The 26,277-nt window shown below is 42.6% G+C and overlaps 1 protein-coding gene across 6 annotated transcripts in view; it reads right to left on the reverse strand.

Moving 5' to 3' along the window:
* Positions 1-26,277, reverse strand: part of Sfmbt2 (Scm like with four mbt domains 2) — a 230,590-nt gene that overhangs the window by 177,854 nt on the left and 26,459 nt on the right. For all 6 annotated transcript variants that reach the window (XR_002821927.1, XM_023719784.1, XM_023719786.1 and 3 more), the window contains 2 exons: positions 16,015-16,109; positions 13,718-13,958 (listed from right to left, as the gene is read on the reverse strand). Coding sequence is in view for 5 of the 6 variants with exons in the window: in XM_023719784.1 (XP_023575552.1) it covers positions 13,718-13,958; positions 16,015-16,109 (336 nt within the window). In the remaining variant the exon portion in view is untranslated. The remainder of the gene's footprint in view (positions 1-13,717; positions 13,959-16,014; positions 16,110-26,277) is intronic.

Raw genomic sequence — 26,277 nt, forward strand, 5'->3', positions numbered from 1 at the left:
TTTTTATCAGTGTATTCTTTTGAAGCACTCAGTACTTCTTTGATTATAGTCGTCACTACATTTTTTAGTTCAGAAATTATTTCCGATCTAATTTCTTCTATACCTTTGTGCAGTTGTTCCTTTACTTCCAATTGTATTATTTCAGAGATATCAGGTGTGTGATTTCCAGTTTTCTCTATGCTAGTGTCTTCTGCATTTGTACTGGGTGGACTCGGGGCCTGAGACTGCATTTTGTTTCTTCTCTTTGTCATTTTGTATACCACTGTCTTCTGACCTCTGGTGTAGAGCTTAGATAGAGTTATTACCTTAGCACCAGGTCTGGATCTACGAAGTTCAGATTCCTCCAGGTGGGTGTTGCTTGGATCTGGCTGGGGTCTGGCTACTGTGCTCCACTTCTTCCTGCTATAGCCGTTGGAGATGAACCCTTTGTGTCACTTTGGCAAGAAGTTCTGCTCCTGAATCAGCTGGGTGGGTCTTGCCTTTAGTCTCTTTTCAGGGAGTTCTACTGAAGGGTTCCGAGCTGGGCCTGCGCTCTGAATCTATTCAGCATCTGGCAGACCTGGGCGGTCTCACTCACTCTCACTCATTCGCCAGGCCTGCGCTCTGGGTCTATTCAGGATCCAGAGGCCCCGGGTCATCTCCAAACAATCTGTTATGTTCTATTTCACCCACATTGGCAAATATTTTTCATCATGACAATCAAAAAGTATATTGGGCCAGCCATATAGTTCAGCCGATTAAACCACCTGCAAGCAGGCGCAGGGGCTGAGGTTCACTCCCTAGGCCTGCCGTGCCAGCCCCACCCCTGGGGTGCACTGAGATGGCAATTGAGACTGGGTGTGTTGACGCATGCCTGTAATCCCAGCTCTTGGGAGGCTGTAAACAGGTGGATCACTAGAGTCCAATCTAGTAGTGAGATCCTAAACACCCTGGAGACTATTCCCTAAAATTCAATTTAAAAAAAAGTATATAAAACCCCACAGCTTACATAGGATTGAAGTGGGCAAAGGGTCAGTGACGCCTTATCACACATGTTGGGGGTTCCAAGGTTGAGCCATCAGGGTTTAGAGTAATAATACAGGAAGTGTACAGCTCACCAATACCATTTACTCATCTTTCTTTTATGTCAGCAAAATTCATTACCTCATTAAAAACTAATATGTTCACATAACAGTTGTTCTACTTTCAGAAATTGCAAAGAATTAAAATGTCCTATGTATGACGTCTAAACCAACTTTGGGTTTTTTTGTTTGTTTTTTGTACCAGAGATCAAACTTGAGACCTTGTGTTTGCCAGGCAGGTGCTTATGCTGCTAAGCTATATCCATGGCCCTCAACTTCAGATTTTTAACCAAAAATGTAAACTTAAAAAAAAAAAAAGAAAGAAAGAAAATGCTGAATTTTTTTTTTTTTTTTTGCAAAAAAAGCCATTTTTCTTCTGAATGTCCTACTATCCCAAATTCATTAAAATAGGTAAATACAAATTATAGCTTAAGGACATCAAAATTTTAGCCCAAAATAAATGTTTCAGCGTTCTGTAGACCTGAATGTTATTAAACGTTTATGAAAATAAAACTGGCCATAATTCTAGTACTCAACAGCCATCTTGCCACTGACACTAAAATAAAAACATCTCAGCACTGCCCTTCATCCATGTCATTTCTATAGCTGTATTTCGACATATAAGGGTAACAGAATTAGTATTGTTATGTCATATTGACTGTACGGAGCAATTAAGTTTTGCTTAATATTCTAAAATATTTCCCAGCTGATACACACAACTTTTGCAATTTCTATGCTTAATTACTACATTTCTCTGGAATTACAAGATGGAACCAAAAAGGGAAAAAAAAGACATTCAGTGCAACTGCAGTGCAAGACTTTACCATGAAGAAAAACTATTATGTGTGTGCTGCATGGGAGAGGCAGTCTGACCACTGCTAATCTATCCTTTCCTCTGACAACGGTCACAGCACCACCACCCAGACCTAACAGTCATCTGACACAGCTACCTTTGTTCTGAGAGCAACGGAGACAGAAAAGATGGCCCTTGAGCCTGGACAGTTCCAGTTCCAAGACAGGACACTCAGCTGTGAGCCACCCTGGGTCAGCACTGAGCACAGGGTCCCTCATAAGACAGCTCTGTGCCCCGGCTCTGGCACTGGGCCTGAACCCAGGGCCTTGGCACTGAGTCACACCAGCCCTTTTCTATTTGGAGATAAGGTCTCACTAAATTGCCCAGGGTAGGCTGCAGGAACCTGAGATCCTCCTGCCTCAGCCCCCTACAGTGCTGTGATTACAGGGGGCACCACCACACCCAGCTCTTCCTGCTAAGAACTCAAGTCAAACTGCTAATAAATAGAGGTTCAGGATGGTCTGTGATGATGGCAAATTATCTGATAGCTTAAGTACATGTCACAGAACCCTGTACTGGGGAGACATCTGTATTACAATGGAAATTGACACTGAACACAGGTAGAGCTTGGCAATCCCTCCAAACAATCATAATCGTCCTGCTAGGGAGTTAGTTGGTAGTGAGTCTACAGCTAAATGTCACAGCAATGTCACAGCTTCTTCCTGCTACCCACTTCTCACTGGTTTTCAAGTCACTCTGTCACATATACTTACACAGGACTCATATAACCCAGTTTTGAGTCTACATACTCTCAAGCTTCTCCCAGAGGTTTCTGCTAAGAAAATCTATATTCTGAAACATCAACTAGATATTATCTCCTCAAGTAAAGCAGGTATATTATGCCAGGTAAGCACAAACCTTTCCTAGTTGAACTTGAAGGTGCAGGCCTATAATCCCAGCACTCTGGGAAGCTGAGGCAGGAGAACTGCATATTCCAGCCCAGCCTGGGCAACTTAGTAACTTAGCAAGACTCTGTTTTGAACCAAAAAATAAAGGCTCTGGGTTCAATCCTCACCCCCCTCCACTCCCTATCTCCCCCGCCACATAACTTTAAGAAAACAGAAAACCCTTCCAGCTCTCCAAATACAAACACACACACACACACACACACACACACACACACACCTGCTCATGCTTCACCCCAGAGTACACACCCCCAGTGGGAAAGCCAGTGAATCAGGACATTTGTATGTAAATCTGCAGACTTAGAGCAGAACTGGTGGTTCTCTGCTGAAGTGGATGGGCTCATCACTCAGCAGAAGGCCTGCATACAAATGGGGGCAGAGCCTCCCAAGAAAGGGAAAACTCCCCCATGGCCTTGGGGCTTGATCTGCAAGGCCAGAGAAAGGCTACCGGGCTCAAAATGCAAATTCTTTTCTAAACCTCCCTCTTCCTGATTTTCCCCAGCAGATTCTACACTTCTCACTCTTCCACAGTCCTGTATGTCAAATCTGTAAAGTAAATCTCCTTCCCCAGTTAGAGACACATCCATCAGCTGTGTCTCCTTAGAACTCCAATACAGTACTACATTTACCTCTGAATTACACCATCTTAGTTCCTAAGAACTTCAACTGAAAATCTTAGTTCCTAAGACCTTGAATTAAGATCATCTTGAATCAAAGCTTTAAGATTCTAAGCTTAGAAAACAGTCTGTATACACACCAGTCATTTCCCCAGAGCTGTGTAAAAAAGTAGACCCTCCCTGAGGACATGCAGAACTGAAGAACTAACTCAAGCTGGAGGGACAATGCTAGGATGGAGCTCAATGAAATTTGTCATAACTGTGAACAAGTATGGTCCTAGGATGGAATTCAGTGACATTATGCATGCCCCTAAACAAACATGGCCTGAGGCTAGAACTCAATGAAATCGGCATGACCCTAGAGTAGGGGCATGGCTTGGAATACAGAACCATGAGCCATGACAAGGAGACTCAAAAGCAAGAGGCATATTCAGAAGGCAGAGAAAGAATAGCACTAGGAGCAGCTCACGGTAGCAGCCTAGTCAGCAGCACAATGGGAGAGTGGACAGGTGGAGCGGGAGCTCCAAGCTCAGTGTTAAAACAAAGGAGCACAGCAACAGTGGGCCAGGGCTGAGGCAGACCTGCCAGCGGCCAAGCTGGTCCCAGGACTACTTGTCTGCTCCAAGGTAATGGGAGGTTTTCCTGGAAGCTGGACATGAGCATCATTTGGGACACTGAAAGGTCCATGTGTGGCCAGATGGGAGCTGCGGCTTCACCACACCTAAGGCCATCATCACCTCAGCAAGGCAAGGGCCAGGAGGAGGCCACAGGTGGGAGACCCTGAGAGTTAAGCAAATGACAGTTAACTACGAGGAGAAAATGTAAACAAGAGGCCAAGAAAGCACACAGAAGGCATTCGACCTCACTGCCCCACAGAATCAAACACACCCTTGATGTAAATCACATGTTGCTGGATTCTGAAGCAGGAAGAAATAAACTAATTTACAACTATCACTGAAGAGAAAATCTTGTAGTCGCTGCTTTGTGCTTACACTTCCCCATGCAGCACAGGAAAACCCAAATAGCATCTGATACAATTTACATAACTTTACATAATTTCATGATTACCAGTCAGCAAAGAAGTTCCAGACCACAGCTCTTTCATTTATTTGCCACCAAAAAAGACAAAATGGAAAACATCCTGGACAAGTGACTCTCCTGTTCTGAAAAAACCACAAGAACCCAATTCTGCAACTTTTCTCAGTGACATCTTCCTAATAAGTTATGTAAATTGTATCTGATCACTCTTACCTACAATCTTAATGACACGATGTAGTCAATAAACAAATGTTGGCTGATCCCCTTTCCACTGCAACTTCTGAAACACTGATTTGACTACAAAGAATCGCCCTTAGCTTAAAACCTCCTGAAAGTTGCTTGACCTCAAAAGAACCTCGTTTTCTTCAAAAGTAAAATAAGACCAGGAGCCAGTGGTAAAGATAAAAGTAGACAGATGCCTGGCGCTGTAGCAGGCACTCAATAAAAACCTTTTGTGGGTGAGAAAAGCTGTATTTAATTGGAAAGCTATGACACAGGAATGGAAAAACTCATGATTTGTCTATTTACTGTGTAAAGACAATGATAAAGGAAGTATGTGGCACACAGCCAATGTGAAACCACCAAACACAAATACCCAAAGGGAAGACGCGCATTGTTTAAAATCACCTCTAGGTTACTTATGATGCCTACAAATGTAAATACTATGTCATTATTTGGGGAATAATGACAAGGAAACAGGTCCGTGAATGTTCAAAACTTGCTCAATTTTTTAAAAATATTTTTGATCTTCGATTGGTTGAATCAACCAATGTGAAACAACGAGTAGATTGCAAGCTCTTTCCACTCAAACAAAGAGTTATTCACCATAAAGGCATCTGAGTTAGAGCAGGGCAAGGTAGGAGCCACCAAAGCCACATCCACGCTCTTGTCCCTTTGGTCTTTCCTTCTGCAGGCTGAAATACAACTTCATTTTCAGTTCAAGTGATCTATTTCTGTCAGAGCCCTTTCACAAATCTCAGGTGCTGTGCTCCTTGGATGTTTTTGAGCAGACAGAGCCTGCAAAGACCACTGGTCCAAGGAAAGGGCGTGGTGAGGACTGCATGGTTGGAAGGAATCCTGAAGTCAGGTGCGCCAGGACTATGCAAGAACACCTGTTCCTCCCCTGGTTCCATGCCTGGCATCCAGATGAAGAAAGACCAGGCAGCGGGAAAGTTCTGGGAGCAAACAAATGACCATTTAAAGAACTCACTGTGCCAAATGACACTACCACATGGAACGCACACTTAACTGACTACAGAGGATGCCACTTATGAACAGTTAAACTCGGATATGAGGCACAAGAGGCAGGCCTTCCCCAAATCATTGCAGGGGACTGCTTTTCAGGCCCAAGCCATCACCTCCTCCTACCATCTGCTCATGCAGAACAAGAACAAGAGTGAAGACGAAGTCCAAGCCATCAACAGACCCCTGAGGCGTGCTACCCTAGAGGAAAGGGCAGGCTCATTTTTTCCAATATACCAATCATTCAAAATTTTAATGATGCAATTTGAAGATGGTAAATACAGAAATTATCTCAAATTATTTACTATTTAGGTCAAAACATGCAAATGCAGATATGCACATTCATCCAAGGCTCCAAAAGCCAATGCCACCCTGCTCTACACCACATTGAACACCTACAGAGTCTCCCCCCTCATCATATAGGATTCGAATGCATGGGAATTATTCTTAACAGAAAAAGGATGGCTTTGTTTCCTACCTATACATTCCTCCCACTACAGACCAGTGTCCAAAATTATCTTGTTAAGAAAGTACACTTCTGTAAAATCTGTAAGTATGACTATTAATTCACTTACTATCAGGCATATCAAATACACGCTACTCTTTCTTAATGCCAACGTGCTTTTTCTCTTTTTTTTTTTTTGGGGGGGGGAACCAGGGATTGAACTCAGGCCCTTGCACTTGCCAGGGAAGCGCTTATTCCACTGAGCCATCTCCCTGGCCCCCATGCTTTTTCTCTTTACATCAAGCTAGTTAATTTTTTTTTTCCTGCCGGTTTGATTTGGGGCTGTCTCAGTGCTGTTTGTTTCTCAATAAAATTACAGAAAAAAAAAAAAAAGAAGGAAACAGTCCTACCAATTAGTTTTGAAACCATCTCACTGCTATTTGTTTCTCAACAATTTTTTTTTAAATAATCATACATCTTAATTTTTAATGCATCTCTCTCTGCTTTCCTCAAAGGTGGTCAGTTAGGACTGATACCACTCTTTGACTTTCTAGCCACATTTTCTTTATACACCACATTGCCTTATCAGTAAACACATGGAACTCCAGTTAGAATTTAAAATCTCCAAAGAAAACCTGATAAAGTCTCATTAGCATTAATAAAATGTCATTTAAATAATAAAGTACAAATTTCAAAAAGGTGGCAATCTCAGAAAGCACAATCAAATAGAGTCCACAATGGTCCTTAACGGGACTGGTGCGCCTGTGGTCTGATGACTTCAGACTCCGATGTACCACCTGCTAGCATCTCTTCCTTTACAATCAACTGCAGTAAAAACAGCAGTTCCCAAAAACAATCCTTGGACCAGGCTGTAAAATTTGGCAAGATCTCTCCATATAACATAAGGCCGTCTTCACACGTTCTACTCACACCTCATGAATAAACATTCTCTATTCAAATAAGTTATATATTAACTAACTACAGCAATTGTGATTCAACTTTGAATGGTAAATAGAGTCATTCTGGCAAGAGTGCAGAGTTTGCAATGCAAATCACAGAAATTTTAATAATGGCGAAAATAAAAATTGGTGGCATGATTCCTAAGGCACTGTAATTCCAATACTTTTATTGCAACAGTAGAAAGCACACATAAATACTTCTCCATTTATAAGCCGAGGGGTTTTATTTGGATATGTATCATCATACATATTTACTGCAATCTAACATAGGAGTGTCTTTTCGGGGACTCAGTAGGCACCAGCTAGGAATCCAGAGCTCCCAGCCCCTGATGTTAAGAAGTAATGCTACTACTTCCCAATAAATAACAACGAAACAGTCACTGGATTAAATGATTTCCATACATTATCACCATAAACAATAATTATTTGGCAGCTGCCCTTTGTGAGCTTTGCATGCGCTTATGAATAAATCAAGCCTTACTGATTTACTAAGCCAAAACATTTTACATTTTGCTCCACTAATTAGGGCCATAATCCACCCTGCACTTGGCGATGCTTTAACGTAGTACGTTCCTTAATACTTGGAATATGAAACATTAGTGATGATGAGCCGGAGCAAGAACACAGCTTAGCGAGTGGCCAGCCAGCCACCGAGCCCAGGTCGCGGTGAGGATGTCCTCCTTCATGGAGGGACTGCTAATGGGAATGACACGGCAAAGATGTGTATGGGGCCTGCTGCCCTGCTGCCTTTCCTCCCTCAAAACACCTAACGTAACAGTGACAACACACATTAATTTAAACATTAAATTAATTTAAAATAGCAAGACAAGAAAACGCAGAACAGTAAAGAGTTCTACAGCTGTGCAAAACTTTCATCTAAATTAACCCACATCACTCTCTTTCAGTGCAGGACTGCAGACGACAGATCACTTTGTCCAATCCCCACAGCATCGATGAAAATCTCAAGCTTTTCCACTGCAGCCTGACAAGGAAAGACCTCCTCCTCCCCCTTCTCCCATGGAACACAGTGGGCAGGGCTCACCCACACCGCCAGGCTGCCACCCACCTATGGCTGTCACCTGGAGTCCCTGACCATGCAGTTAAGAAACTGAACACCATTCTGCGGGTTCTCAAAGTGAACCAAAGTCTCCAGTCCCTGGAACAGAGGGTTTTGCACAGGCTGAACAAATTCCCAGCCCAACCTTCAACTCTATACAGAAGGAAATTCTACCCAGACACTCACAATAATCTTCATCCTAGCTAATAAGCCCCTCACACCAACATAACTTCACCATCCCAGGAGGAACACAGAAGCTGCCCTTCTAGGCTCCAGACAGATCCCGGGTTCTACATATGTGGATCCTAATTCCAGAAGTTCTTTGCTTTTTTTGTTTTTGGTTTTTAGTTTGTTTGTTTGTTTGTTTGTTTGTTTGTTTGTTTTTGGTAGTATCAGGGATTGAACTCAGGGCCCTGTGCTTGCCAGGCACGCGCTTATTCTGCTGAGCTATCTCCCCGGCCCGGATCCTAATTCCAAAAGGAACTCCATTCCCTATGCATAAAATAGGGAGATTAGTACTCACCTTCCTACCTTCCTTCATCCTTCCCTCACAAGGATCACAAACCAAGAAATTTTAGATTGAAGAGCTCTTCAGTTCTTTCGAAATTATAACTCTTCACTTCACAGATGAGGGCGAGCTGGGGAAGGCCAGCTGGGAGGTGAAGCAGGAGCCCAAAATCTCAATGGAAAACTGAAAATGCAAGACTGTTGGGTGAGAAGGAATCACCCATGGAGCTAAGTTTATTGCCAAGGAAAAATAAGAATTCGGCTCTCCATGCTGGGGGAATCATTCAAGGGTAGAGCATCGCCTAGCACATGTGAGGTCCTGGGTTGGATCCCTAGTACTATAATAATAATAGTAACAACTAAATAACCAAACAGAAGGAATTCATGTCTCTATTCAATCATGATACCCCTTCCTTTAAGCCACTTTACTTCTCAGGATCCATAAGAAACCTTTCATCACAGAGCTTCCTAACAGAAACCTGCTTGTTCCAGACTGCTATGACGCACATTTAGACTCTGCAACGCCTTTCAAGCTTAGCTTCAACAAAGTATCAACTAGACTCAGTTGTAGAATTTACAAATATTAGCTCCATATGAAAAACCACACAAACAAACACAATATCCCTGTTCAAAAAATAGATTTTCCTATTCCCTCTGGAACAACTGCTGCTTCTGGTTACTAAGCAATAATTATCCAGTCCTACAGCAATCAATAAAAACTCTTGCCCCATGAACCTGTTATTTCCTGACTTTGTTCTCTGTACTAAAGATTTTCAAGTCCTATTGATTACCTACTAAATTTCTTTAAGTTCTTTTAAAAAACAACACTGGAGAAATGCTCAAGTTGTCCTAACTTGATACTGTTTGAACAGAATTCAAATCTTTCAGTCATATTAGTGGTTTCCTTTTTCCTAGACCTTCCTATTTCTCACTGTGAACTTGTCATTTTACAGGCATCAGCGTCTTGCCTAATAGCACAGAGTGTACAGGATACAAATCTGAGGGTCCTTCTACAGCTGTAAGTCCTGTCACATTTTTCTTCCAAGCAAGAGGGCAACACTGATCAATGAGCGATGTCTGAGGGCTGGGGCCCACAAATCCACAATGGCTAACTCAGCATATGTCCTTAATGGATAGACAGAGGTTTGGGATTATATTATGGGTACCACCCTTTTGAGATTTCCCACTAATTTTTTAGGGACAGGTCATTCTCTCACCTAAGACTACATTAAGACCACTAAGATTAAAACACTCCAGGGCAAGATTGCTCTTAGCATGGGCCATCTCTGACCCTAGTTATCCCAGGATTATCCTCGGCCGCTCAGTCGCTACTTCTGAGTTTTCCAAAGACCTTGATTCTCGCACTACACTTCCTATACTGTGTTCACCCAGTGAACAGTGGCTGGCGTGCAGTGCCTTTGTCTCTGCCCATCCTGAGGCACTGCCCTCCCAAACCCCTGTAACACATTACTGAATTTGTCTCTGTCTCATATTTCATCCTTTGTTGCACCCCTCATGCTTGCAGCTGGGGACCTCGGCTGGGTCCCAATACTTTAGCTCTCTCTTGAGCAACACCATGAACTGTTATGAAATGAAGCCATGAGCTCTTAAGAGTGCTAAAGTCAGTCCTCCGGAACTTCTCGCTAAAACTAGTCACCAGAGCAGCTATTCCTGGGTGCAATCCTTCCCCAGGCATGCAGCTACTCAACTATCAACCTTTAAGTGTAGGTTATGGTGGGATGATGGCAGCATCGGCAATCAGGGTCAGGCCTGTCTCTGAGGGCCCCTCTGTGGTGCCTCAAGTGTGTCTATGTCTCCCTTCAATGAACCCACATGTGCCCACAGCTCCTGGGTGAGTAAGGGCTTATCTGCATGGCATTTGCACACAGTTGGGGAAGAAATCATCTTAATTTTCTAACTAGAACTGATCCTTTCCCAGGATTTCATCACTATAATTCATCCATCAAGACAGAATTACTTTCAACAGATCAGCAATCACAGGAAAATTAAGTATCTGAATGTTACACAGTGTCTTCTTACTTGGGTGGCAGTTTAAATCCAAAGCCAGAGCTGAGAATACCATTTACGACCAGTGAAAGCTGGGTGTGGCCCACATGAAGCAGGCACTCCCCAAAGCACTGCCAGGTGCTACTGAGCCCAAAACGGTCTCCTCACTCTATCATCTGCTCCTGCAAAACAGGCATGAGAGTGAAGATAAAGCCTGACCCATTGGTAGCCATTCTCCAGCACCCATCTGCAGGATCCCTGGTGGGAGAGGTAGGAACACAGGCTCAAAGACAGGAAGATGTGGGGAGTACTAACCTACAACACAAGAAGAAAGGTTAAGGGGAGTCCACACACTCCTGGACCAAGTTTCAACAGTGATGCCCAGACTACAGTAGCATTCCAGCTTTCTTCAGCACATCACTGACTCCTACTGGCCTCTGACTGAGAGCTGCTCCAGCACAAGCAGTGTGCCTGCCCTGGGGTACACAGGAGCGTGAGCTCATACACTGCGCTCACTGCTCAGGGCTGCAAACTAGGCTACAGCCACACACCAGGGCAGCATCTTCATGTCCTCGCCTGGGTCCCAATACCTTAGCTCTCTCTTGAGCAACACCATGAACTACTATAAAATGAAGCCATGAGCTTCAAAGCCATGTCAATCAGCTAGCGAATGCAGGAACAAAATGTGACAGCCATACAGTGAAATATTATACAGACTTAAAAAGAAAGGGAATCCTGAAGAAGTCACAATTCACACAGGCCTTGACTTTGTTGTATTAAGTGGAAGAAACCATCATTAAGCAATAACTTGGGGCCAGGGAGATAGCTCAGTAGAATAAGCACTTGCCTGGCAAGCGCAGGGTCCTGAGTTCAATCCCCAGTTCTGCAAAAAGAAAGAAAAAAAGAAAGAAAGCAATAACTTGCATGATTCTGTATGTGTAGAATGTCTAGAATAGGAAGGTTTACATGAACAGAAAGTGGACAGAAAGGGGAAGAAGCAACTCTGCAGGTGATAAGCTTTGGGTGTGAATATCTGAGACCCACTGAACTGTATTCTTGAAAGTGATGGATTTCATAGCAAATGAATCTAAAATTATACAAACCAGGCATGCCGTTGCATGCCTGTGACTCCGGCTACTCAGAAGGTTGAAGCCAAAGAATCACAAGCAAGAGCTTAGCCTTGGTAACATAGCCAGCCCATTTTAAAATAAAAGAATTAAGAGGGCTGGAGATGTAGCCCAATGGTAGTGCTTGCCTAGCACATGCCCACCCAGTGTGGTGCTGGGCTCCAATCCCAGAACCATACACCAGGCACAGCTGCAATGTGCTCAACACTACAGCAGAAGTCTGTGTAGACAATTGGGCCCAGATGGGGTCTAATCTGTGGTCTGGTGGAAAGGAAGATAGGATGACAGCCAGAAGAAGAGGAGGAAGAAGAGAGGAAACCAGTTTCAGGCAGAGGCTGGAGTAGATACAGAGAACCAAAACAGAAGACCCTTTCTCTCCTTCTGATCAAGGGTCAAGATGTCAGCTAAGGTCAAGGCAACATTCAATCACAACAAATGCCACATAAATGTAACTCTTAGACTCTAGCCACTTTTTTATGAGTCCCTCCTTACCAGGCTGTCAATCATCAATCATACATAACAAAAGGGTAGTGTTAAAAAAAAAAAAAAAAGACTACTCCCTCCATTCATAAAAAGAACACATGAAAGTCTGAAAAGAAGATGTAAATACTATGAAAAAGCTACAGCAGCTGCTAATATCATGGTTATCTTTAAAACCATACGAGTCACTTCAAAAGGAAAGAGGTGGCTGAGTCCGGGGAGGACATGAGGAACATCACAAGACTTCAGATGTCACTGCGCAACAGGAAGAAGAAATACAAAACAACACCCAGGCTTTGGAGGCAGATCGATTTACATCCACAGGCACTGGTCAGGATCATTCCCAGAGTATCAGGCCCTGATCTCTGGGGGTCTAGGGCTTAGATGAGAGCAGCAAGCAGGAAGTACAGAGGCAGATGGCTTCTCCACTGGGGATTGGTGCGTCACAGTGACCAACTATGCGTCATGGCAACCAGCCATTTCTAATAGACAGGAGCAACCAGATCTGGAACAGGAACTATTTCCTGGGCAACAAACCAAGTGATGTATATTGCCCGGGGGGGCGGGGGGGGGGGTCTTGTATAACTGCTTTCAGGATCACACAAAACAGTAAATTCTGATCAGCAAATACTGACTATGAAGACCAACCTCAGCTCTTACTCCCAGAACCAGACAAGATTTTTCAGACCCCTACAACATGCAGCCCATTCACTCTAGCACCAACTCTCAGCTTCCAGGCAGATGGAATTCTCAGCTGCGGAACCTATAGTGCAGGCAGGGCACACTCAGCACAGGCCCGGCCTCTTCCCACCAGATGCCAGTAGCATCTCCCTCCCCACCCAAAAATACTTCCAGAACTTGTTTGTTGTCCCCAGGGGCACAGGATACACAGGACCACCGGACACAAAACCACAGGTTTGTAGCCATCTGATCTTGTCCCTATAAGCTTTGACTGCTCCCTTTAACGCTGTCCTGTCTCCTCTCCTATTTAGGGTTCTACATGCTTTATACCCTCAGTCTCCCCATAAGAGAGACCAAAACTTATTAAGGAAACCTGTTAAAGGAGCTTTATGTCCTATTCAAAATGTCAATTTTCTAAAACAGAATAAAAGCAACACAACTAATCACCAAAGAGAAAACAAACCCTAAATCAAGGCATCCCTTCAGCCCTCCTTCTCTGGCCTCCAGAAGCGACCTGAGGACAAAGCTCTGGAGCTCCTACCTCACAGAGGCCACAGGTGGCACAAGGGTCAGGACTGACCCTTCCCCAACCCCAGTGCCTCCAGCAAATGGCATCCAAAAGGTACTGTGTAATGAGCTAGAAGTCCAACCAGGGTTTTCCATGAGGATGCTCTCGGCCTCCACAGTGACTACAGGCACTGAGAGGGACACCCGCCCTCCCCTGCTAGGTGGGCTCACCGTCTGGGGGCATCAACACCTTGTTGTTCTGTGTGCACCACCCCACGGGGTGCAGATCAGCAATGACCACGTCACACCAGAAGTCAGCCCTGCGGTCCTCCCCGTAACCACAGTAGCGCAGCAGCAACAGCTGCCCGCAGGTGGTGATGATCGTGGCCACCCAGTATGTGTCCGGGTTGTTCTTGTTGGCCACCTCCAACTTCATTCCTGGCTGGAAGTTGCTCTGAATGCTGATTTCAACCTTAAGAAACCAGAAATACAAGACGATCATTATTACAGTGGACATATACTTCCAAAAGATTGTCAGAAGTGCTTAAAAACACAGCATTTTAAAGGAGTATTTCTGTTGTCCTACAACAGGCATGTATGTTTGTCTAGAATAAATAAAATCTAAGCCACAAATGTAATGTGAAAGCTTCTAGAAGATTCAAAAGAGGATAAGATCAATTTTATAACATTTCATTTCCAACATACTAGCATTGCAGGATGTACCCATATAAAAAATGAAAATGAGACCGTTTTCTTTCCAAACAAAGTCTGGTACTGTAATTCTCCATGTACATCAAATTTCAATCTAGGCTACAAGCTTTTCAAGCACTCAGCAGTTCCACGTACTGAAAGCTGTTACATGGACAGTTCCAGCATAGAAAATGGACTTTGCTGTTTCTCTTGCTCATTAGAAGCTACGTGCCTTTCCTTCCCCTACCTGCCCCAAGAAGCTTTCCGGCCTGGCAGGTCCTAACACCCTAAAGCTTATATATTCGCTAAAGGAAATGATGGAATCACAATTACCCATGAGTCCACTGCTCATTTTCCTTTAAATCCAGCACACAGGCCTGGGAAAGTCTGCAGTCTGGAGGACAAATGCAGAACACTGCCCCGCCCCTGAGGACACGAACTGCCACTTGCAAGGGGAGTAGGAGAACTGATAAATCACAAAAAATTACAGTGACTCCAGACAGAGTGAGGTGAAAACCTCTGTATACAAAGAGGAAGGAAGAAGTCGTCCATCAGTATCTCTTTCCCGGATATTCTTAAGGAAACAGCCAAATCACCCCAGCATCGTAAACCTGGCTTCTGTAGGACCGTAGTCCATCTGTTTACCAGAAAAAGCTCTAGTTCTGCTTCATTTAGTATTTAGTTCATTGTTCTACTAAATGATAATTTCAACAGTCATGTTCATATTAAGTTACCACATGATGAGCACCAAAAGAGAAATGGGAATCCAATCTACCTCCACCAGGGCACACAAACCTAATAAGATCTTAAATTCCTTTTCAAAAAATACTTCACCCAAAAAAACAATGGAATATTTTATTAAAATTTAAAAAAAAAATCTGGCTTTCTCATTTAGTCAAGGAACCAAAATGAAACTAAAGAAGCTGACCAGGGGCTGTGGAGATAGATCAGCGGTTTAAGTGCCTGCCTGGCAAACACAAGGACCTTGGTTCAATCCCCAGCAATACATGCATAACAGGACCCCCCCTCTCCAGGTATACTGAGCCAGCCATCAAGACCAGGTCTCTGTAACCCCAGCACTGGGGAGACTGAGACAAGAGGATCACTACGAATCTGAGCTGCTTAGTGAGACCCTGTACCAAATACATAATTAAAAAAAAAAAAAAAAAAAAAAAAAAAAAAAAAAAAAAAAAAAAACCTGACCAATTTGCCTATGAAACTCAGGCTGAACCTTTGTACTGGGTAATCCATTGAAAGGGAAAAGAAAGGCTTCTCAGAATCAAATTTTAGTTGATTAAAACAACAGTCCACATCAAATAACTTGATCTTGAAAATTTATTATTTTCTTTCCTATTGATACCACTAAGCTCACACCTAAGCAGAAATCTTGTAAGAGCTCTGTTTTTCAATGTCCTGGAACTGGTCCTCTGGTGGGCAGTCTACCTGCAGTATCCAAAGAAATACTACTGATGTGAATGATTTTTTTGTTAAATCTAAATGTTTCCACAGTACTTCATTTCATACATCTGCCCATAAATTGCTAAGAAAATTTAATGTATCCTTTCAAAATATCAGTTCACAATGAAATAATACCTTTTAACCTACCAAGGGATGAAACGTTGCATGTTCTTGCCTGGCTTGCTAGGTCTTTGTTTACTGCAGTGAGTCTTATCTATCCTATCTACAGCTATCCGTGAAAGCCAAGCCAATTTCCTTCTCTCTTTATGCCTAGGACATCTGGCTGAAGTTCTTCTCTTCTTTACATTCTGTTCTTTCCACTGCAGATTTCCTGCCCTTCACCACTCACACTCCCAGAACTGAGAAGCTGCTTCACTTACATGCTTAAAGGATGCGTGAGGGGCTGCCCTGGCACCTGTCTCCTCCAAATAGTCTCCCCAGTTAAAGCCAGTTTCTTCCAAGCTGGAGCCTTCTTCTGTTGGGAAAAACAAACAAACAAAAAAAGTATATCAACACTAGAGTAAAGAATGGAAAGCCACTGGTTTCAATTAGGACCAGAAAATCCTTCATAAAAGAAGCAAACCAATTCAGTGGTTTAGTCAAATATTGCCAACTCCTATGGAACTTCAGTTTGCCTGTTATAAAGACGTTGACAGAAAAAACAATGGCAAAAATCTGCTTTGACCCTCTGACAAAAATCAAGAGTAACATTTGTGTTCTCAGGCATGAACGGAAAACCTCTCTGGGCTGATTGTTTGACAACAGTGTACTAGCCAAGGCAGACACTCAGCCTCTGAGGAAGCGAGACTTCCAGCACTCCATGTGCACCCTGATGCAGGCTCTGATGGCTACCTGTGGCTGCAGGTTATAAAAGAACATGGTAATGTCATAAGGGACTTTTTTTTTTTTTCATTTTTATTCTTTCGTTACAGGGCCTCACTACACAGTTCAGACCCGTAGTGATCCTTCTCTCAGTTTCCACAGCCCTGGGATTACAGGCGTGCACCACCACACCCAGTTTTTACAAGGGACTTTAGATGACAGTGACTTTGATGACATTTTAAAGGAGAAAAAATGGAACTCTAAAAGGACCTTTTCCACATATGGCAAGCTGGTGGCAGAAATGGACCAGCTGCCAGGAACCCCTGTGCCCCACTCTCTGAGATTCAGCCCTCAGGGCCATTCACACCAGCAGGATCTGTGTCTCCAGTCACCAGGAAGGAGGAGACACACGAGCCAATACACTCCCTGACTCTGAAAATGACAACTGTTTTAAATTTGCACACCTCCTCATTCCCAGGCTCAAACAGAGATCAAGTCCCAAAACATGTAGGCCTCAGAGCACAAGACATTTTATTGTCAAGGACCAACATTTATTCTGTAAAATATTTCTATTGAATTATTCATTTTAATTTTGTGAGCTTTACTATATTAAATACTGAGTGCTTAACAGGAAAATAAAATCACAAAAACAAAGAATTGAGTCTGTAATATTTATTGAGTATTTATAAAAAAGCATCAAAATGTTCAACATCGGGGCCGGGCAGACAGCTCAGTAGAATAAGCACTTGCCTGGCAAGCACAGGGTCCTGAGTTCAATCCCTGGTTCTACACACACACACCCACACCAAAAAAAAAAAAAAAAAAAATTTCAACATTGGCTGGTTTTTGGTATACAAAGTCTAAAAGCGAACATCAGAAATAAATTCCCATATGCTTTGTGTTTCAACTGACATGACAGTTGTTGAAAAATATATATTCCACCTTTAGATTTTTGTTGCCGAAATTTTCCATCTCAGCTTCCATCTTGTCGAGATTTCCCTATCAATATTTTCATCATAGTGAAATGTTGACATAGGCAGTACCAGTTTGCTTTCCTTTGCCATATGTGAAGCCAAAGTTATATCTTTCTGAAATCCAAAGTTTGTACTATACAATTCTCTGTTTTGAAATTGCAACATTTCATTTGGAATTTCTGCTTTGTCCTGCATACAGTTCCCACGCTCATCAAATTGTGCTGTTAGCAAATCTAACATCAAGTGGAAACTGGTAAGTCAAATGTCAAACATCTCATTTCAATTACTTTGGGAGATGGGAGCAACAAGTCTGCACATACTATCATTCAGTTCATCACTACAGGAGCAAGGAGGTGGTGGCTGAGTCCCAAAATAAAGGTCTAAACGGTCTAAATGGAAGGTGTAATTTCCATCTACAAAGGCGTAAACTTTTATATCATATTTTGACCCATCGCTTCTCCCTAAGTCTTTTACATTCCTGCAATTACCGTAAGAAATCTCTGCTAGGCACAAGAGTCCAATGGAAGCTTTCACTTCACCTAATAAGGTGTCATAATATGGGCATTTCTGGATATGACCATGATGCATACAGACCACTTTACTTGCCCTTCAGACTTTGTATATTTCGCAGCCCTTCCTCTGTTGTGATTTCCACACACAATGGCAGTGCTGGCACTCTAACCCATACATTTCACCCATGCCAAGACTTTCACTATATTTTTGGACCTAGTTCTAACATTAGATTGTTTCATTTGGTTGAATGACCATTTTGTGACATTCTGTGTATGTATGCGCATTGCTGTTTTCTTTGTCATTGAATCAAGAAGGTCTGCATTCTCTGTGTATCAGTTGATTCTGGCTCAACTTCATTGTCACAGAAACTGTGGCTCACAAAGCCAACATCAAAGTTATCATCATCACCATCATCACTGTCAACTCCTAAACCATTCTTCTGTTATAAAAGCATATCTTTGACTATAATAGATCTTCATCATCCATGCATGAGTAATCTGATGATTCACTTTTTTTTTTTTTTTTTTTTTGGCAGTACTGGGGATTGAACTCAGAACCCTGCACTTGCCAGGCAAGCACTTACTCTACTGAGCTATCTCCCCAGTCCCTGATGATTCACTTTTGACCTCCTAGTACTTGCAAATCTGGTTTTTATGTGCTATTGTACTGAACTAGACTATTTCTACCATAAAAATCAAAAGAAATCTTTTGTACAAATCCTGGAATGGTCTGGGACTATTGGACCCTCCATGATGCTATACACAATGCCAGTTAGAGCATAAAGGTAGGTCCAAATCTCATTTTACCACTTTTGCACATGTGCATGCTCCTTGTCACTCCTCAACTGGGTAAACACAGACTGCTCTCTGTATCCCTCAGGAAAAGCTACTGAGATGCACAACTGGCTATAATAATGCAAAAGTAATTTACAGTAGAAAAGTAAGGGATGAGGCTACTGGACCCAAATTTATGCCCTGAGGAATGGCTGTGCATGATATATTGCTTGTGTTACTAAACAGTACCAAAGGTACACTGTAAGACGCAGACAGAACACCCGTTATGCTTCAGATGGAAAGAGCTAAGAAGCTGTTCAGAGTTTGTTAACCTATTTGCAAGGCTACAGTGTAAGGAAAGAAAGCCTATCAGGCAGAGCCACCCACATATACTAATGAGAGCTCCACAAGTTTAGATGTTCTTCTCTTGCATGAATGTTCCATGGATGCTGATATACAAGCCATGTATGATTTACAAGAGCCAATTTCACCCTCTGCCAAGAGGAAATGCATGTGATTAACACAAAGGAGTTATATTCCATCAAATGGGCCAGGGGAAGTAGGGATGCAGGGTCTTTGGAGGATACCACTTTATTCTACTAGGATTTTTCAATTGAAGTAGGAAAAGTAATTCTGTCATATTTTATGTAGTCCTAGAATTTCACAGAAGATGATAATTTCTATAGAATCAAAAGATGCTAAGCTGAACGGCAACAAGCTTAAATGTTGCCTTCTAAATCAAAGTTCCTTGGAACTGCTTCTCAAATTTTACTCCAGCAAAGTGACTCAGAAGCTGGGAAGAAAAAGGCATCTGAAGGGAAAGCCTTTCTTTTGTCTCTCTCCCAATGCTCTGTTTCATCCTACGACTTTTAGGCCCTCCACACAGAAATATGCTCCCCCAAAAAATTCAACAGGTCCACAGTTTCCACTTATGAAGGGAACTTTACAGCTTTACAGCTTCTAAGACACAGTAAAGTACCCCAAAAAGAGTGCAATTTTATTCTAGAAAAGACCTCAGGTGGCACTCAAAACATTGCCCATGTCTTCTCCCCAAACAGCTCTGGGTACCTTTTGCCAAAGTTGCTTTCTGACTGTAATCAGTCAGAGGCAGTAGCTCAGCAGTGTGCACATGCCAAAATGTGTTGGCGCAACGTCTGACTGAGGGCTGCAAACCTGTCACGAAGTCTGGAATGTCTTAACCACCCCAATGTCTGACTTCCACTTAGTACTCTGCCTCTTGCAGTCCCTGCCAAGCTGTGGCCACATGCCATCGGAGGAACTTCACACTGAACATTCTGAGAGCTGGCATGTTTGGGTATCCACTGTCCGCTAGTGCTTTGGAAACAAGACCTCACCATCCTTCCAAGAACCCTGAGTCGCACGAAAGGGAGCTCAGGTTAGAGAATCACCCGGTCATAGAGGCTCACGCTCAGAATCAGGGTCCGAGACTGGCTGTCTGATTGGGAAATGAACTCTTACTAGATTTCTTCTTCTAACTGCATCACATGCCAGCAGCCACCTCCTTTCTCCACTACAGATTCTAAGGGAGCCGCTGAGGCTGTCCTGTCTGTCACTCTGAGGACTGTTTAAGAGGAAGACAGAAAGCTAGGAGAAGAGAGGAGCACAGAACTCAGCTCCTGAGCAGTCACCAGAGAATACCCTGGGCAGGCCACTGGCTGAGTGAGGAGCCCCTAGGTAAGAGGTCCTGCCAACTTCATTCCCATCAGCCGCAGTTCTATGGCTTCAAATTAGAGGGTCTACGTTTCTCAACTTTGACTCTGAGCTCCTTCGCTACAGTTCTAGTCTATAGTATTAGTATTTTGAAAATAATTTTGTTGCCCCCAAATTTTAAGTCATCACCAGCTACACTTCTCGCCCCTTCTCCAACACAACATGCTCTCCACATTTTGACGCTCCCTCATTTATTCAGACCAGATAGCCATGAGGTCAGAGAGACCCTCCCCACCCCGTGTCTCCATGGTGGCATCAGAAAGACAACTCTGCTACTTTCTACTGGCCTAAAGAAGTCACCCTATCAAGTAACACAAAAGTCAGGCCTAAAATGGTATTAAAAAAATAAAACCTTTATACCTAAAAAAAGTGACTTCAGCCAAGCTGTCATATACAAATTTTTTTCATCTGGAGGGAACCATCAGGTAAGCCAAGATGGGTACGTTCAAGTACGTCCAGGAGCCATGGAGGAAAAAGCTGCCCAACGTAATGCTCTTTCTGCTGCGGGGCCGCTGCTGGCAGTACCGCCAGCTCCCGGCGCTCCACAGGGCTCCTCGCCCCACCTAGCTGGACAAAGCTCGCAGCCTGGGACACATGGCCAAGCAAGGTTAAGTCATATACAGGATGCGTGTGCGCCGCGGTGGCCGCAAACGTCCAGCTCCCAAGGAAGCAGCCTACAGCAAGCCTGTCCATCATGGCGCTGACCAGCTGAAATTCGCAAGAAGCCTTCAGTCTGTTGCCGAGGAGTGAGCTGGACACCACTGTGGGGCTCTGAGAGTTCTAAATTCTTCCTGGGCTAGTGAAGATTCCGCACACAAGTTCTTTGAGGTTATCCTTATTGATCCATTCCACAAAGCCATTAGAAGAAATCCTGACACCCAGTGGATCACCAAACCAGTCCACAAGCGCAGGGAGATGCGTGGGCTGACATCTGCAGGCCGCAAGAGTCGTGGCCTCGGAAAGGCCCACAAGGTCCACCACACTATTGGTGGTTCTCGCCGTGCAGCTTGGAGAAGGCGCAATACTCTCCAGCTCCACCGTTACCTCTAATGATACAAGTGATGTTTATAAAATTCATAAGCCAATAAACAATTTAGGACAGTTCATCTGCTTAAAGGTGTTATTTGTTAAGTAGTCTACTGATTTATGAATGTTTTGTCAAATGGAAGCTAAAAGTGCAATAATGTTTGATGACTATAAGTAATGGTGTATCTTTGCTTCTAATAAGATAAGCTTTCTTGTCTTTGCTTTATCTTATTAGGGGGTTATGTGTCAGTGTTTGAAACATGCTGTGTGGTATAATAGGTGTAAAATAAATTCTTTAAAAGAGAAATGCTAAAACTAGCCGTGTAAATCTGTGTGGTCCATGTAATGAAACCTACAGCTTTATTGGGGTACTGCAATACTGTGCTGGTTTGAAGTGGCTGGGTTTTTTGAAGTTTAGCAAATACAAACTTAAAATCATATAACCTTGTGTTATGATTATACGTAGAGCAGGTTCGAGCTTTTCTCAAATTCAGAATTCCCATTTGTACTACTGATTCTTCTGAAAGGTCCAAACTCCTTATTTGACTCCATGAAATTGTGTATTTGATGCACAGTAGTCAGCAGTGATGTTTAGACTGTTTTAAAGTTCATGGATATTGAATGAATACTGGGTAAATTTAATGTTTGTAAATGTAATAAATGCTAGTGTGGGAAACTCGTAAAGTGGCCATTCAGTAAATACCTGAGGATACTTTGAACCCTATAGCTACATAGAGGGAAAGGATTGGCCCTGAGGTCAGTTGGTGTCACTGCAAGTCCATGGTTTTTAATCTTTTCATTTTCTCATCCCAGTTCGTACTGTTGTACAAAATTCTGGGTTTGCTAACTTAAAAAGTAAAGAGTCAGGCAGTGAGATAACTGTCTAAGCACCTGCTTAGGCAAGCACAAGCTGGCTACCAAGATGGCGTGGTGGCACACTAATCCCAGCATGGGGAGGCTGAAAACAGGAGGATCAGTACTGAGTCCAAGTTGTATAGTGAAACCCTATACCAAATACACAAAGGAAAAAGATCTAGCTGCAAATATAATTGGTACTTTCCCAGTACTGATTTTTCTTTAGGGGCTTTAAAAGGGTCAGTTGATGTTCAGAAAGCATTTGTTAACAGATAAAACCTCCAGTCTGAGGTACAGGATCTCAGGATAAATCCTGAGGGCATTTCACTGACCTTCTCAAACCAAAAAGCTACAACTCTTGTTGCATAGGTTCTGCTTTACCTTGGTCTTAACCATCCAGTAGAAAAGTATGAAGATGAAATATAGGAAGTAAAGCCATTTTGTTATGTTGAGCTGTGGGGGACTCACGTCAATAATTTCTGACATTGCCAATTAAACAGAAGACCCAATGCTATTATGGGCTTCTGTACTCTTTTAGAATATTTTGCTGAGTTTACACACCTATAATATTCAACAATGGAACTTAAAAAAAATTGGGGTATAACTATGAATGTCCATTTTGTATCTGTGTATTCAAAGTGGTTGGGATAGATATATAGTTGCATTCTCTTAATGAATAGAATGATTTTTTCTAATGGTGTTTGTAAGTAGGATCACAAGTCTGCATCTTGTACAGCAATTAACCACTAAGAAGAATATATGCAGTGTATTATTTGTTGAAACTGTACTTTTGATTTGATTTGAAACTGTCTCATTGCTATATGTTTATCAATAAAACTTTGAAAAGAAAAAAAAATAAAAAAAGAAAGATTCTTATCAAAAAAAAAAAAAAAAAAAAAAACAGAAAAAACCTCCAAAGCCTAAGCTTTTATCAAAATGAGCAAAGGGCCCATACATTTTTTGACTGTAGAGGTTTGAGTAAAGGAATAAATACTAAGTTAAAAAAAAAATTTAGGGTTATTCATAATACGACCTTTTATAGTCCATCCCGTACAACCCATTCTTGTGCCTCCATGCCCCAAACAGTTGATTCTCTGAAGACATTTCAATGAGCAACAGATAAACACACAATGTTTATGAGGAGAAGTCTCAAAAACTCAGAGCAAATATTTACAGCTGATTCATAAACCTCTTAAGCCCATAAACATTTTATCAAGGAAACTCTGACAATCTCCTTCCATTGTAAATGAACCAGTGGGAGGCAGAGCCCCATGATGTCATGAAAAATGACTCCAAAAAAGCTACTAAGAAAATTTCACCACTTAAAAGAAATCAGATTCATTAGTAGTGATTCAGTTTTAGCAAACAGAAAGCTATTTGTGGGGTCACAATATTCTATAATAAACATACAAAGAATACCTTATTAAAAGCAGGAGTACAAGTGACGTTGGAATAAAAAAATGAAATAAATAAACAGGCTGTTTATTACTTTTTCCCAAGTAATAAGACCCTGGGTTCTTCACCACTTTACAATGTGGAGTGAGGCTGGCTGTGCAAGGCTGAAAACTCCTGAAGGAGCTGCCAACTGGCACATCCAGAATGAACAAAAGCTTACAGAGTGTGCACTAGGTATTTTTTTTTTTAATGTGCAAAGAGACACAAAGAAGACACTAAATCCGTCTTAGGTGAATTACAGACAGCACATGTCATTACAAGGTATAGAAAATAATGCAACAGCATAAACAACTCTGAAAGGGACAGAAGCTACCAACCCATTCAAGCTCAGGACTGCAGGACCAGCCCACAGGGACAAAAGCCCTGTGGCTGTCGTAAGCAACCAAATGGCCACAGTTTTCCTAGAGGGTAAAAAAGGAAAAATAATCTACACAGGGGAAGCAGCAAAGTACTCTAAAGAGGAATAGAAAGAGAGGGGAAAGAAAAATAATACTGTTATATTCTACAGAGCTGGGCCTTAGTGTGAAGAATATGTTCTAAATATTTCCAAGAATGCTGATTCCTTTTCTCCCCAAAAGGAAGAAAGAGCCTATAGTTATCCAAGTAATACATTCCCAAAATCCCCCCCCAAAAAAAAAAAATGACTTAGGTGCACATTGCAGCTTTCTTCTTTCTACTCAGAGACCTTCCCAGCCTAAATGTAGAACACTGTTTTATCCACAGACTTCACCAGGAAATTATACTCAGCAGGTCCTCAAAACTAATGTCCAGGAATCTATTTAACATAATGTCAGCATATTGCTCTGCTTGCTTTTACCATAGCAGGTGAAGCCACCTAGAATCACAGCCATGGAGTTCCTCGTATGCCTTTGGATGAATGAGCTACCCACACTGTGTGGCAAGGAGAGCCATGATTTCCAGGCTCCTTGTCCACCTGGGCTTATGCCAGTCACATACCCAGAGTTCCTTGGAGGAGCCACTGTCTTACATTCATGTACAAGAGTTGGGTATCAGTTATGGATCTCTATTAGAACTTGAGACTTCCTTAAGCAAAGAGGCAAAAGAAAAAGTGTACTGCAGTGAGACTCATCAGAGTCCACTATGTTGGGCTGAAATGTTCCTCATAGAGGGATCACTGCTGTAAGGAATCAAAGCATTGGTGGCACAGGGTGGGGAGACCTGAGCAACTGAGAGAAACACATCCCGGAGCAAAGCACTCGGGTTTCTTGTTCTTCCACACCACTACATTCTCAGAGAAGAGCTGCGGTCATTGAAGTGCAATCACTTGCTAGGAAAACACTGTGATGTGAAAGGGATGGGGAAGAAGTGAAAGAAAGAACACAAAGGAAGTTGGGTTGTGCCTTGGCCCTCTAAAAGACATAAGCATGATTCTTAACAACTTATTGCTGCACTAAAGGGATTTTTAAAAATACCTAACGTGCTCAGGGTCAGTTTGTTCAGTGCAGGAAACTCTACCTCAAGCCAGGGTTTCACAGACTCAGGACAACCAGGCCTTGCTGCCCAGTTTCTTCATCTATGAAATGCACATGACAAAAAAGCCACTTCACTGGGTGCTGAAGGACCAGTCAGCAAACACATGGAAAGAACTCAAAAGTCTGCAAGCCTGCCCTACAATCACAGCGTATACAAAACTGCTGGTGGTCACTCACCAGCCACTGTAGGACCCCTGAAGATCATGAGTTCTGACCACTCTCTCATATTGCATCCATAAATCTCACCTGAAAGCCTCCTGGGAAATGACCTTCAGTACTAAAATTCTGTACATCCCTGAGCATGTCCCAGTGAACCTCAGAACTGTTGATCCTCACAAGGGATTCCAAAACTGAAAGCACTGTATGTATTAGCACATTAGAAAAAATAACAAATGGGACTGAGCGTGTAGCTCAGTGGCAGAGCACTTGCTTCATGTGCGGGAGGTCCCAGACTTACACTAGCACATCAGCCAATCAATCAATAATGTGAAGACTTATACTCAACTATGCTTCATGATTAATAGCTTAAATGTTCAAAATTAGATGTGAATTTCTAGAGTTCCATCAGCCTCTGCTTTCTACAGTTAGGGTCTAAGTCTCCCACGACACAGGTACATATGGAAATTCCAAAGAGAAGGTAATGACTGGCCATGTGGAGGAGGTGGGGCTGGGCCAATATCTGAAAAACATAAGGACGATTTGGAATAATTTAGAAGTACAGCTTTAGTTAAAAATCTGAACATCATGGAAGATGAGCCTTCGGCACAAAATCCCCCGGAGAATGAGGTCATCTCTACTCTCAGACCTCCCGCACGTAGGTCATCCTCAAGGCAACATCAGCACTGAGAATTCCTGACAGCAGATTGTCAGTAATGTGTAGCAGTGAGACAGAGAGAAAGCAAGAGAGCTATTACAGCCGCAAGAAAATGAAAAGCCAATAATACATCATGGGCTTTTAAACAGTTCTGAAAATATATCATTGAAAATGACAAGGTTCAGTA

This window comes from Octodon degus, unplaced genomic scaffold (genome assembly GCF_000260255.1).
Source record: "Octodon degus isolate 3935 unplaced genomic scaffold, OctDeg1.0 scaffold00071, whole genome shotgun sequence".
Lineage (NCBI taxonomy): Eukaryota > Metazoa > Chordata > Mammalia > Rodentia > Octodontidae > Octodon > Octodon degus.